Source organism: Plecotus auritus, assembly GCF_963455305.1.
Source record: "Plecotus auritus genome assembly, chromosome: 5".
Lineage (NCBI taxonomy): Eukaryota > Metazoa > Chordata > Mammalia > Chiroptera > Vespertilionidae > Plecotus > Plecotus auritus.
The window spans coordinates 104429281-104441959 of NC_137776.1; the positions used below are offsets into that span (position 1 = coordinate 104429281).

Sequence of the window (12679 nt, forward strand, 5' to 3'; positions counted from 1 at the left end):
TAAGGGTATGTTGTTTAATTTCTGCACATGTGTCAGTCTTCTACTATTTTTTTGTTATTGATTTCTAATTTCATTAATTGTGTTAGAAAATATACTTTGTATGATTTTAATCTTTTAAAATGTATTAAGACTTGTTTCATGGCTTACTATATATCCTGTTTTGGAGAATCATCCATGTGCTATTGGAAAAATATATTCTGGCCCAGCTGGTGTTGCTCAGTGATTGAACATCAACTATGAACCAGGAGGTCATGGTTTAATTCCTGGTCAGGGCATATGGCCACGTGATGGGCTTGATCCCAGTATGGGGTGTGCAGGAAGCAGCCGATCAATGATTCTCTCTCATCATCGATGTTTCTATCTCTCTATTCCTCTCCCTTCCTCTCTTCCGTCAATAAAAATATAAAAAAGAAAGTATATTCTGCTATTGTAGGGTGGAGTATTCTGTAAATATTTGTTAGGGCTAATTGGCTTATGGTGATGTTCAGGTCTTCTCTCTCCTTACTGATTGGTCTGGTTGTTCTATTTATTGGGAGTGAAGTATTGAAGTCTATAACTATTAGTGTAGAATTGTCTAATTCTCTCTTTTTATCATTAAGTTGGAGCTCTGTTGTTAGATATGTATAAATTTATATATCTTGATGGATCCAATGTCATGTCCTTTTTTATCTCTTGTAACCTTTTTTGACTTAAAATTTATTTGGTCTGATAATAAAATAGTCACTCAGCTCTCTTTTTCCTCCTTTTACTTTCAACCTCTTTGTGTCTTTGTATCTAAAAGGAGTCGCTTACAGATAAGCATATAGACTGACAAAGCTTTTTATTCATTCTACCAGTCTCTGCTTATTAATTGGAGAGTTTAATCCACTTACATTTAAAGTAATTATGGATAAGGAAGGACTTCTGCCATTTATTTATTTTCTATATGTCTTACATGTTTTTTTTTTATTTCTCAATTTCTCCATTATTGATTTTAAAAATATATTTGAACTCAGCCAGTGTGTCTCAGTGGTTGAGCATTGACCTATGAACCAGGAGGTCCCGGTTCGATTCCTGGTCAGGGCATTTGCCCAGTTTGCAGCTCATTCCCCAGTAGGGGATGTGCAGGAGGCAGCGTATCAATGATTCTCTCTCATCATTGATGTTTCTATCTCTCTCTACCTCTCCCTTCCTCTCTGAAATAAAAAATATATATATTTTTAAAAGTTTAAAAATATATTTGATTGTTCTTTATAGTGCATAATTTTGATTCCCTTTCTCTTTACCTTTAGGGGATTACAATTAACATGTTAAATTTATAACAACCTAGTTTGAATAATACCAACTCTTTTAAATAGTATATAAATACTCTGCTCCTCCATATTTCCATCCTACCCTCTTTGTATTGTTTTTGTCACAGATTGAATTTTTTAGGGCTCTGAGTTACTGCCTATTATCCCTTCATTTCAGCCTAAAGAACTCCCTTCAGCATTTCTTGTGGGGCAGATTTTTTAGAAGCAACCTCTTTAGTTTTTGTTTATCTGAGAGTCTTAATTTCTCCTTCATTCTTGAAGGATTATGTCATTAGACGTAGAATTCTTGGTTGACAGTCTTTTCTTTCTGTTCTTCAGATATTTCTTCTGCCCATCTCTCTTTCTTCTCCTTCTTAGATGCTCATAATGCATAAGTTGGATCGCTTAACAGTATCCCACAGATACCTTAGGCTCTGTACACTTTTCTTCATTCTTTTTCTCTTTCTACTTCCCACACTCCGTAATTTCAATTGTATGGTTTCAAGTTTGTGATTATGTATTCTGCCTGCTCTGTCTTCTATTGGTTCCCTCCAGTAGAATTTTAAATTTCAGTTCTTGTATTTTAGCTCTAATATTTCTGTTTGGTTCCTTTTATAATTTCTGTCTCTATTGATATTCTCATGTTGTTCATCTGTCATTTTCCTGGTTTCCTGTTTGTCCATGGTTTCCTTTAGCTCTTTCAGCATATTTAAGATAGCTTATTTGCCCTAGCCTGTTTGGTCTGATAATAGAGCGCTGGCCCTCAGACTGAAGGGTCTTGGGTTCGATTCCGGTCAAGAGCACAGAGTTTGGTTGCAGGTTTGATCCTTGGCCCTGGTTGGGATGTGTGCAGGAGGCAATCAATCGATGTGTCTGTCTCACATCAGTATTTCTCTCTGTCTCTCCCCCTCCTTCCACTCTCTCTAAAAATTGGTGGAAAAATTATCCTCGGGTGTGGATTAACAACAACAACAAAGACAGCTGATTTAAAGTCTTTATTTAGTAAGTCCAAAATCTAGACTTCTTCAGGGGTGGTTTCTGCTAATTATTTTCCCCTTTGTATGAGCCATGCTTTTCTTTTCTTTTTTTTCTTTTTTTCTTTTTTACTTCTTTTTTTTTTTTTTTTTTACAGAGCGGAAGGGAGAAGGATAGAGTTAGAAACATCGATGAGAGAGAAACATCGATCAGCTGCCTCCTGCACACCCCGCACTGGGGATGTGCCTGCAACCAAGGTACATGCCCTTGACCGGAATCGAACCTGGGACCCTTCAGTCCGCAGGCCGAGGCTCTACCCACTGAGCCAAACCAGCCAGGGCTGAGCCATGCTTTTCTAATTGTTTGCATGTTTTGTGATTTCGTATTGAAAACAGGACATTTGAATGTTGTAAGCAGTAACTCTGAAAATCATATTCTCATTTCCCCCAGTACTTGCTGGCTGTATTTGTTGAAGACTTAGCTTGTGTTTAGCCATTGTTTTGACTAAGATTTTCTTGAACACCAGGAACTTAATTTGCCTAAGCCAGTGGTCAGCAAACTGCGGCTTGTGAGCCACATGCGGCTCTTTGACCCCTTGAGTGTGGCTCTTCCACAAAATACCACGTCTGGGCGCGCACGTACAGGGCAATTAAAACTTCATGGCCCATGCACAGAAGTCGGTTTTCGGCCCTCAAAAGAAATTTCAATCATTGTACTGTTGATATTTGGCTCTGTTGACTAATGAGTTTGCCGACCACTGGCCTAAGCCTTTACTTCTTACTTCCATTGAGACTAATAGTGAAGACTTAGGGTCTGCTCAGGTCTTTTCTGTACAGTATCTTGCTCTGGGCGTGCACATGGCTTTCTAGATTCCCTGGTACACAACACTTTTGAATGCCCTAATATCCCAAAGAAACTCTTTTGCGTGCTTTCCTGTCCTGGCTTTAGGTAGCCTGTGTATGTCTCAATCATGATCTTTGGCTCTGTGGATGTTTTGATTGTCTTGCAATGTTTTTAACCATACACACCATTTTTCTGCCCTGATAGAGTTCCACATTTGGTCAGACAGAGATATGCGAACCTTGTGTCAGCCCTTCAGGTGGCCTCCAGACAGATTAGGACAGACATACAAAATAATTTGTGAATAAGATCTCTGCCCCATCCAGAACCATGGGCCAGGGTACCACACTGGGAATGTAGCCTACCTTCAAGATAGCTGTAAAGCCAGGGAGGGAATGGGCCAAAGGCCAGTAAAATACCACAGTGCTTTCCTACTTTTAAAATTTTGCCTTTTTATTTGCCTTTTGCTTCTATTTGATTGCTATAAACCTTTAGCTGTTTTCTGAAGTTTTGATGAAGTTAGTTCTGACAGTTTCTGGTCATTCTTTCAGTGCTTCTGTGGAAAGATGCAAGTTTGGAGCTACCTGCTCTTCTATTTTGCTGACATCATTTTTAATGAGTTTCTCTGTGTTTGTGTATATTCTGTCCATTATTGAAAGAGGAAATTTTAAATTTACCATCATGGTCATGGGTTTGTGTATTTCTTATTGTAGTTCTTTTGGTTTTTGCTATATATTTTTTGAAGCTATGTTATTGGGTATATTCAAATTTAGATTTATCATGTCTGACTTGTGAGTTGAACTTTTAATATTACCAAGTATTTCTATTATGATTTTTTAAAAATATATTTTTATTCCCCTAGCTGGTTTGGCTCAGTGAATAGAGCGTCAGCCTGAGGACTAAAGAGTCCCAGGTTCAATTCCGGCCAAGGGCACATGCCCAGGTTGTGGGCTCTATCCCCAGTAGGGAGCATTCAGGAGGCAGCCAATCAATGATTCTTTCTCATCACTGATTTTTCTATCTCTCTCTCCCTCTCCCTTCCTCTCTAAAATCAATAAAAATATTTTAAAAAATAAAATATATTTTTATTGATTTCAGAGAGGAAGGGAGAGGGAGAGAAAGATAGAAAAATCAATGATGAGAGAGAATCATTGATCAGCTGCCTTCAGCATGCCCCCTCCTGGGATTGAGCCACAGCCTGGGCATGTTCCCTGACTGGGAATCGAACTGTCACCTCCTGATTCATGTGTCAGTGCTCAACCACTGAGGCACACCAGCTGTGCTCTATTATGATTTTTGTCTTTAAATGTACTTTGTCTGAAATTGCTTTAACTGTACTAGGTTGTGTTGGATTATTATTTACATGGTGTATGATTTCCCATTTTTTACTTTTAGTTTTCCTATACCCTTATATTTTAGATGTGCTCTTATAAACAGCACATAATTTGGGTCTGTTTATTTTTTCTGTCTTTAAATTATTTTGTTTATTTACATTTAATGGAAATTATGAAAGTCTATCTTTTTCTTACCCATTTTCTAGACATTACAAAGACCATAAAACACTTTAACTGCATTTACTTCCCTCCTGGCATTTATTGTTTACATTATATATGGCCTTTCAATCCCACAACACAGTTTTTTACACAGTTAGTATTCATCTATTTCCATGTTTACCAATTGTGCCATTTCATTCCTTCTTGCCTCTGATCTTCCATCCAGAATCATCCAGAAGATCCTGTATGTGTACCAGTGACTATTTTTTCAGTTTTGGTCTAAAAATATCTTTATTTTCATTAGTGTTCTTGGAGAATATTTTCAATAGTTACACGATTCATGTTGACATTTTCATTCCATTGTTATCTAGCTATACTTGTTTTTGGTGGAAGTAGGCTGCCAATCTGTACGTTGCTCCTTTGAAGATAATAAATTATTTTTCTTCTGGTTTCTAATAGTTTAATTTTCAGAAGATTTATTAATTATGTGGTGCCCAAGAATATAAATTTTTATCCTGCTTAGACTTCATAGGGCTTCATGACTCCAGGGCTTGATTTCTTTATCAAATTTTATTTTCTCCCCATTATCTGTTCCCATGCTGCTCCTGCTGCACTCTCCCACTCCTCATTCTAAGATTCCAGTCCACTTGTCATTTTTTTTTTTTTTTTTTTTTTTTTTTAGAGAGGAAGGGTGAGGGGGAGAGAGAAAGAGAAACATTGGTGTGAGACCAAAACATCAATTGGCTACATTCTGCACTGGCCCTGCCAGAGATCGAACCCACAATCAGGGCATGTACCCTGACCAGGAATTGAACCGGAAACCTTTTGGTGCCACACTAGCCAGGGCCACATGTGAGGTGTTTTACTCTATCCTTGATCTCTTACATGTTTTCTCATCTTTTGTCTCTTGATACTTTATTCTGGAGATATTTACAGTCTCCAGTTCTGTCCAAGTTCTCAGTCTCCTTTCTCCTCCACTTAGTATTTTATAGTTTTCTGCTTCACCTAGTATTGCCTTGTCTTTTCTTGTGACTTTTGTAAAAAGTGTGTGGGGCATAGTATATTTGAAAATTTATCTGTGAAAAGAATTTGAAGCCTTAGAAATAGGTTCCTTATTGTTTTTGTTTGCCTTTGGGCACCTTTACACATTCTTTTTGGCTATCTTGTGTAAAGCTCCTAGTCAGGGAACTTTACTACTTAAAAGTTGAAATAACTCTTTATTATTGACTTATTGGAGTTCTTTGTATGTCCTTCACCATGTACAGTGGACCCTTGAACAATGCCAGGGTTGAGGGTGCCGACCCCCGTGCAGCTGAAAATCCATATATAACTATCGTCAGCCTCTGCATATGTGGGTTCCCCACTGCGCTGGAGACAGCAGCTGGCCTTGAACCACACAGTCTTGAACTGCTCAGTCACTCAGTCGCTGATGTGTGGGTTTTTCTGCTAGTCTGTGGCTTGTCTCTGTTTTCTTAATGGTGAAAGTGAAATGGCAGGCCTTTTAATTTTATTGAGGTCCGGTTTATCAAATTATTTATGTTCAGTAATATTTTTGTTCTATTTAAGGAATCTTTATCTCTTATATTCTCCTATGTTTCAGCGGTTGCAGCCAGGCCTGAAGCACCTCAGATTAGCTGTGTATGATTGGATGTGGGGTCGGGTTTCCCCCATGCACACCTCTGGTTGTACCAGCATGTTCCTTGCCACAGACATTCAGCAGCAGCTGTGCAGGTCCATGTTCCGAAGTCGTTGTCTTGTTCCATGAGCCATTCTTTCATCCAGATGGCAAGTCTACTCCCTCCTAATCACTGTGGCTTCATAGTTAGTTTAATATCTGATTGTGTAAGACCTCCAACATTGATCTCCTTCAAGAATTGCTTGATTTTTTCAGGTTCTTAATATTTCCATATACGTTTTAGAAACAACCCATCAATTTCTACAAAATAGCCTGCTGGGATTTTAACTGGGATTGTATTGGTGGGGTTTTTTTGTTTGTTTAACTGGGTGAGATTTGACATATTAACAGTATTGAGTGTTCCTATGAACTTGACATATCTGTTCATTTATGTCTTTTTTATTTTCTCTCAGCAAAGTTTTGTAGGGTTCAGTGTAAAGTTGTTATACATATGTCATTAAGTGCATCCCTAGGGAGTAGATGGTTTGGAATGCCAGTTGTAAATTGTATTTTTTTAAAGTTTTATTCTGCTGTGTATGTTAGTATAGAAATGCAGTAGAGTTCTATATCTTGTAACCTGCAATCTTGCTAAATTTGCTTGTTAGTTCTAGAAATTGTTCACTCTTTGGGGTGTTCTTCATACACAATCTTGTCATCTGTGAATAAAGCTGGTTCTACTTTTTCTCCAGTCTGTGCCTCCACTTCTTCCCTTGCCTCGGCTGGGACTTCCCACGCATGTGGGCTGGAGCAGAGGGCTCTGTGGGAAGAGCATTTGGCTCTCACATTGGCCCGGGGGGAGGAGGGGGAGGGCTGCAGGTTCTGCAGGTCCCTTCATGGACTCAGCTGCTGGCTCTCCCTGAAGGGATGGGACTCCTCGGCACCTCCCTGCCTCTGCAGGAGCGGAGAGCATTGCGCAGCTGTCCCTCCAGGTGTGGCTGGGGGAACTGCAGCATTGCATTCCCGGGGCAAACCTAGTAGTCGGTGAGACTTTATCTTTTTTAGTTGCTGGATTCGATCTGCCAACACTTTGTCTAGGGCAGGGGTGGGCAAACTTTTTGACTCGAGGGCCATAATGGGTTCTTAAACTGGACCGGAGGGCCGGAACAAAAGCATGGATGGAGTGTTTGTGTGAACTAATATAAATGCAAAGTAAAGGAGCGGAGGGGAGAGCAAGAGAACCGGATAGAACAGCTGGATCCGGCCCGTGGGCCGTAGTTTGCCCAAGGCTGGTCTAGGGGATTTGAAGTTTTCGGCCTCTGTTCTTGCTGCAGCTCCTGAGGTTTCCGCATCAGAGCATGCTGGCCTCAACAACCTCTCTGTTCACTGCTCCCCTACCCCCTGCTCTGGGGTGTGGGGAGCAGGGGGCTGTCCTGCCATTGGCTCGCAGGCTCTGGGCACTGCCCCTCATAGCTCCTGTGGCTCTGTCCACCTTTTAATGCACTGGCCAGTCAAGTAGGAGGCCTTGGGTTGGGGTGCGTGGTCTCGCGTGATGCCCTCAGGGGTGTGGCCTCCGCAGCCGGCTCTGGCCTGTGGACACCTGGGGGTTTGGCCCAGAGGAGACCGGGCTGTAGATTTGAAGAGTGCAGAAAGGTGGGCCTCTGCTTCCTGCCCCTCACTGTCACTCTGGTGTCCGCTGTCAGGAGGCGCCCATGTCAGGTCTTGGGACACTGTCCCCTGAGGATGCAGACACTGTGGGACCCGGGCCGCTGGAGGCCACTGATTCAGCCACATGCACCCTCCCCTTCTTGTCTTGTAGATGAACACACCTCGAGCAGCAGTGGGGACACCATTTTTGGTCCTGGCGTCCGGCCCTCTACCTACCACGGTCATTCCTGGAACTGCCCTGGCCCTGCCCATGCCCATGCCAGGTACTGCCATCTCTGGCCTCTCCTGCCCACCCTGTGCACTGCCTCTGGGCCAGTACAGAAGCCCGCTCCCAGCTCCTGTGTCCTGGGGTCCCTGGGCCACCCCGGCTGGCAGCCGGAGCTCTACCTGGGGGCCGGGCATGGGCACAGCGGGTGGGCCCATGCTTCCCGAGTTCCTGTGGCCACCTGTGGTCAGCATGCCAGGCCCCAGGCCATGGATCCTGTAGCTCTGTCTAGCCACTTGCCAGACAGAACGTGCTGAATTGAATGCCCATAGGAGCCAGGCTGTGGTTTGGCCTGCTGGTCCTGTCCCCCTGCCCGAGGTGCCCAGGGAAGGGCCTGCTGCAACCCCACTTACCCCCAAGGTTCCCATGGGCCACACTCACCGTCTTGCATCCACTTTCTGTGCTTGAATCGATGCTTAGCATGTAGTAATTGCCCTGCAGGATTACAGTGCCTTGGACTCCAGCTTTCCTGTTCACTGACGGAAAGAGATGTTTAAAGAATCATGTATTGGAAAAGGTGTATTTCATTTCCAATGGGCTTGTGTGTTGATTTCTTATTTCCCATTTTAAGTTGCAGAGAGATATCAGTGGTTTACAAATCGGAAGCTGCAGTCTGACCTTTAGTTTCTGTAAGTGGTTTATTTTTTAAAATTGAACTAGTGACCTTGACTAAGAAGAGTTGCAAATGGTGGGGAGCTCTGCTTCCTGTGCGTGGGAGGTCTCTCGGGCTCCACGTCACTGGGCACAGACATGGCACACCCACGCTGCAGGCCAGGCACTGCCCGCTGCCAGGGTTGTGGTCCCTGGGCCGTGCGTTTGTCTCAGTAAGGAACGCTAGCAGCTGTGTTTGGCTGTGTGGAAGCTGCTGGAAAGTGCTAGGTGAGCAGACAAGCCCTCAGGCCCACAGCCAGGCAGGACTGCTGTGATGGGGGGAGGTGAGGGTGTGTCTGCTCCTGGGAGCTGCCTCCTCCCCCAGACACTTGGCTCAGGCAGCCCCTCCTGCTTGCCCTCCTTACTTTCCCCTGAGGCTGCCTGCGCCCCCCTCTGTGGCCTGCTCTACCCCTCCATATCACCCATTTCCAACCCCCATGGCCCCAGACTGCTCTCCAGACTCCATGGCTGCCCAGCCAGGGGCCGGGGATTCCTCCCCAGAGATGTCAGTGGAACTGGCCCAGAGCAGCAGGAGCCTGGCGGAAGCTGGAGGCCCTGCCCCTCACTGGCCACTCCCCGGGGGGCGCTGGGGCCTGCGCAGCTGTGACTGCAGACGCCTGCTCTCCTCGGGGACCTCGCCAGCACTGCTCACTTATTTGGGTTTCAATTTATTACTCCATCAGTTCAGTTAGAATTGACTTGTCGGGGTGGTTACGCAGCATCTTCTGCTGGCCGTGCGGCGAGGCTTCTTTCTCCGCGAGGTGCCCCTTGGTCTCTTGTTGAGTTTTGTGTCTGGAAGCCCCACCTGTGCCCTCCAGCCCCACTGCACCCTTGGGAGTGTTGGCGCTCGGCCTTGTACACACAGGGTCAGTGGCACAGAAACCCCAAGAGACTGTGTACATAAAGGAGACAAATAAACATGTTTGTTTGAAAATAGTGTGAAACAACATTTTCTTACTCTGTGTCCACATGAAAGCTGAACCAGCGGGCCTCAGGGAGGACAGGAGGCAGCAGCCGGGTGGGCGGGTGGCAGTGGCACCATCGCCCGTGGAGTCAGGCTCTGGAGGCGCGAGTGGGTCCTGTGGACTCGGCTTTTGCTCCGCCCACGGGTGCGCCTGGGCCCCGAGGATGGTGGCCTCCTCACTCCCCACCACTCAGCCTGAGCTGCATGCAGATCCGGGGGCTCTGCCCACGGACTAGTGAGCCTCATGGTCAACCCAACGGGGTCCCCACCCCTGTCCACGGTGGCTGTTTCCAGGCAAGCTGGGTTTGCTGGCTCTGCGTACGCGTGTAGGGGGAGGGCCAGACTCTAGGCCTTGTGAGAGGAGGGTTGGGGCGGGGCCACCCAGGTCATGGAAGTGCGTCTGCTGTACCATAGACGCAGGGCCAAGGTGCGGGCTGGGTTTGGGAAGGCTCCTCCTGACCAACCCCCTTTTGCTCCCGCCCCCCCCCCTACCCCCGTGGGACTCAGCGTGTATTGCTGGGATCACATTGCCTTCTGTCCACCCGGCGAGGCGGCCGCCCCGCAGGCCTCACTCCCACTCCCGCTGCCCTGCAGTCAGGTCTGGGGCCTCTGCTCAGGAATGGGGACCCCCAGCTGCTTGGGTGCTTCAGCCCACTGCTGGCCTTGGGCTGAGGCCAGGCAGCTGGTGGTTGTTGTGCTGCTGGAGCCAGAGGCAGCGCTCCCTGCCAGCCCAGGTGTGGGGGGCTGGGGGTCCTGGCTGGTTCAAGCAGCTGCTCCGTGCACAGGGCAGGCTGCAGGCAGGCCTCCCAGGAGTGGAGCCCCGCTCCCCAGGCCGGGCGGCCAGTTGGGCCTGTAATGAGCTGTGGTGGTTTTGTTTTCTAGATTCTGAGAGTGAGAAGCCCAGCTGAGACCAGGCAGGCTGACCAGACCCCGACGCCAGGCCCGGGTCGTCTCGTGCAGAGAAGGCGAGTCTGCGCCTCGTGTCCACGCACACTGTTTTGTAATCACTTTCTAAGCATTTTTTTTTATTCACAATTGGAAACACAAATGTAATGCAAGAATAAAAAATATTTTGGGGGAAAAAGGACTTGGTTTTTCAAACTCTCCTTTTCAGTGGCCCCGAGGAGCAGACGGCCTGAGGTGGCAGCAAGGGGGGCGCTGGGAAGCTTGGGGCCACCCAGAGCATCTGGCCACCTTGGCTGAGGGCTCCGGGTGGTGATGAGCTTTGCAGTGTCGCCCCAGTTAGTTCCAGGTCCTCACACCCAGCAGCAGCCGGAGAGGTCAGAGGGCGACACAGCCGCACGTCTTGGAAGAGCAGCCTCAGCCCTGGGTGGCAGGGGACCTGGCCGTTTGCAGGTGTTTCCTCGGGCCCAGGGCAACGCCCATTCCTTCCGGGTCCCTAGAGGCTGAGCAGCGGTGCCTACCTCAGGGGATGGCCCCAGGCCTGCGGGACTGTGATCTGTGCATGCACAGCTCCATCCATTCCGCCAACCTTGGCTCTCCTGCTCGGGCACTGGGTGTGTGCCCCCCACACTCACACACTGGCACCGGCATCCCAGCGGCCTGAAACGCTCTTCATCCTGAGTCCACAGTGCAGGTCTGCTGTCCCCTATGTGGGCCCTGGGGCATGCTGTGAACAGGGGGTGCCCACGTGTCATCCTACAGGGGACGGGGTAGAACCAGCCTGGCCTGGACAGCTCATGCTGGCGCCAGGCCCTGGGCAGGACGCGGGCCCCATGCTGGGGTGGGAACTGAACCCTTGTTTTCCCTGATTTCCGGGTAGCAACTGAGTGTTTGCTTGGGAAGGAATGGGGGTCAGGATATCCGCACCTGGGGTGTTGCTGCTGTCCCCAGATGTCATTTACATTCCTCACAAAATGCCCGCTGGGCCTCACTCCTGTCCAACTGCTGGTGAAAGGTGAGTGGGTGGTTTCCTGCCTCCCGCAGCTTCCCAGAGCTCACGGGCGCAGCGGGCTGCTCACCCATCTCTCACCAGTGGATCTGCCCATCTGGGCCTGCGCCTGTGTCTGGGCACCGGACCTGCTCTGTCTGTGATAAGCAGAGGCGCACACATGCAGCAGACGTGACGCAGTGCTGGGTTTTCACTGTTTGGTTTGTTCTCCCGTCCTCTGTGACTCATGTTACTGGGTTTCTCTTAGTTTACCTTTTTGGACAGCAAATTTATTTAATTCATTCCTTTTAAGCAAGTAGCATACAGGTGCTAATGGTAAAAATTGGTAAGATAGTAGCTAATGGTAAATGGTAAGAATAGTACAGGAGCTGATGGTAAAAGCTGCATGGGCAGAGGGACCCATCACACCCCACGCCACAGAGAGCATTCCCCAGGCAGCCCTCAGCGCAGCCAGTCTGCCCCGCCCATGCTGGGAGCATTGGCTTCGGTCGCCTCAAACAGACGTGGCCTCTGGAAGCTCAGCTCTGCAGGTTGATCAGCCCAGGCCAGGCCACCACCTGGGGGCAGTGGATCCTGCGCACCCAGCCTCCAAAGCCCCCAGGTAAGCCCAGTCCCTGGTGGTTTTCATCAGGGGTTTCTGAAGGCAGAGACTGAGGGCTGGGGGAGGGTGGGTGATGCTGAATGGTGAGCTGTGCAAGCCTCAGCGTTTTCCTTGGTCTCATTCGTTCAATTTCTGATGTTGCCTTGTCTGGTGCCTTCATCACTGGTCAGTGACCTAACCAGGTTGAGGAACCAAGATTCTGCAAAATATCCCATAATTGTGCATCTTTAAAGCAAAAGGCAAAAATTAAAAGTTGTGTCATCATTGCCGTGGTGTAAGCCGTCATTGTTCTATGCTTAGCTAGCTGCATTGTTCTGTTCTCTCAGCAAAGTTAGCTTTAAACATTTCTCCTGGGACTGGCTTTACAGGCAGGTCTGAGAACATGACGAGCATCGTTCATAAACTTTGACCATAAGCGACTAACATA

The 12679-nt window shown here is 47.3% G+C and overlaps 1 protein-coding gene across 20 annotated transcripts in view; it reads left to right on the forward strand.

Moving 5' to 3' along the window:
- Window positions 1-10826, forward strand: part of WNK2 (WNK lysine deficient protein kinase 2) — a 116900-nt gene extending 106074 nt beyond the window's left edge. For 6 of the 20 annotated variants that reach the window (XM_080669823.1, XM_080669828.1, XM_080669832.1 and 3 more), the window contains 2 exons: window positions 8011-8122; window positions 10622-10826. In XM_080669823.1, the coding sequence (XP_080525949.1) occupies window positions 8011-8122; window positions 10622-10647 (138 nt within the window). In that variant the 3' untranslated portion in view covers window positions 10648-10826. The other 14 variants (XM_080669822.1, XM_080669836.1, XM_080669827.1 and 11 more) reach the window with 3 other exon arrangements.
- The last annotated feature ends 1853 nt before the right edge of the window (window positions 10827-12679 follow it).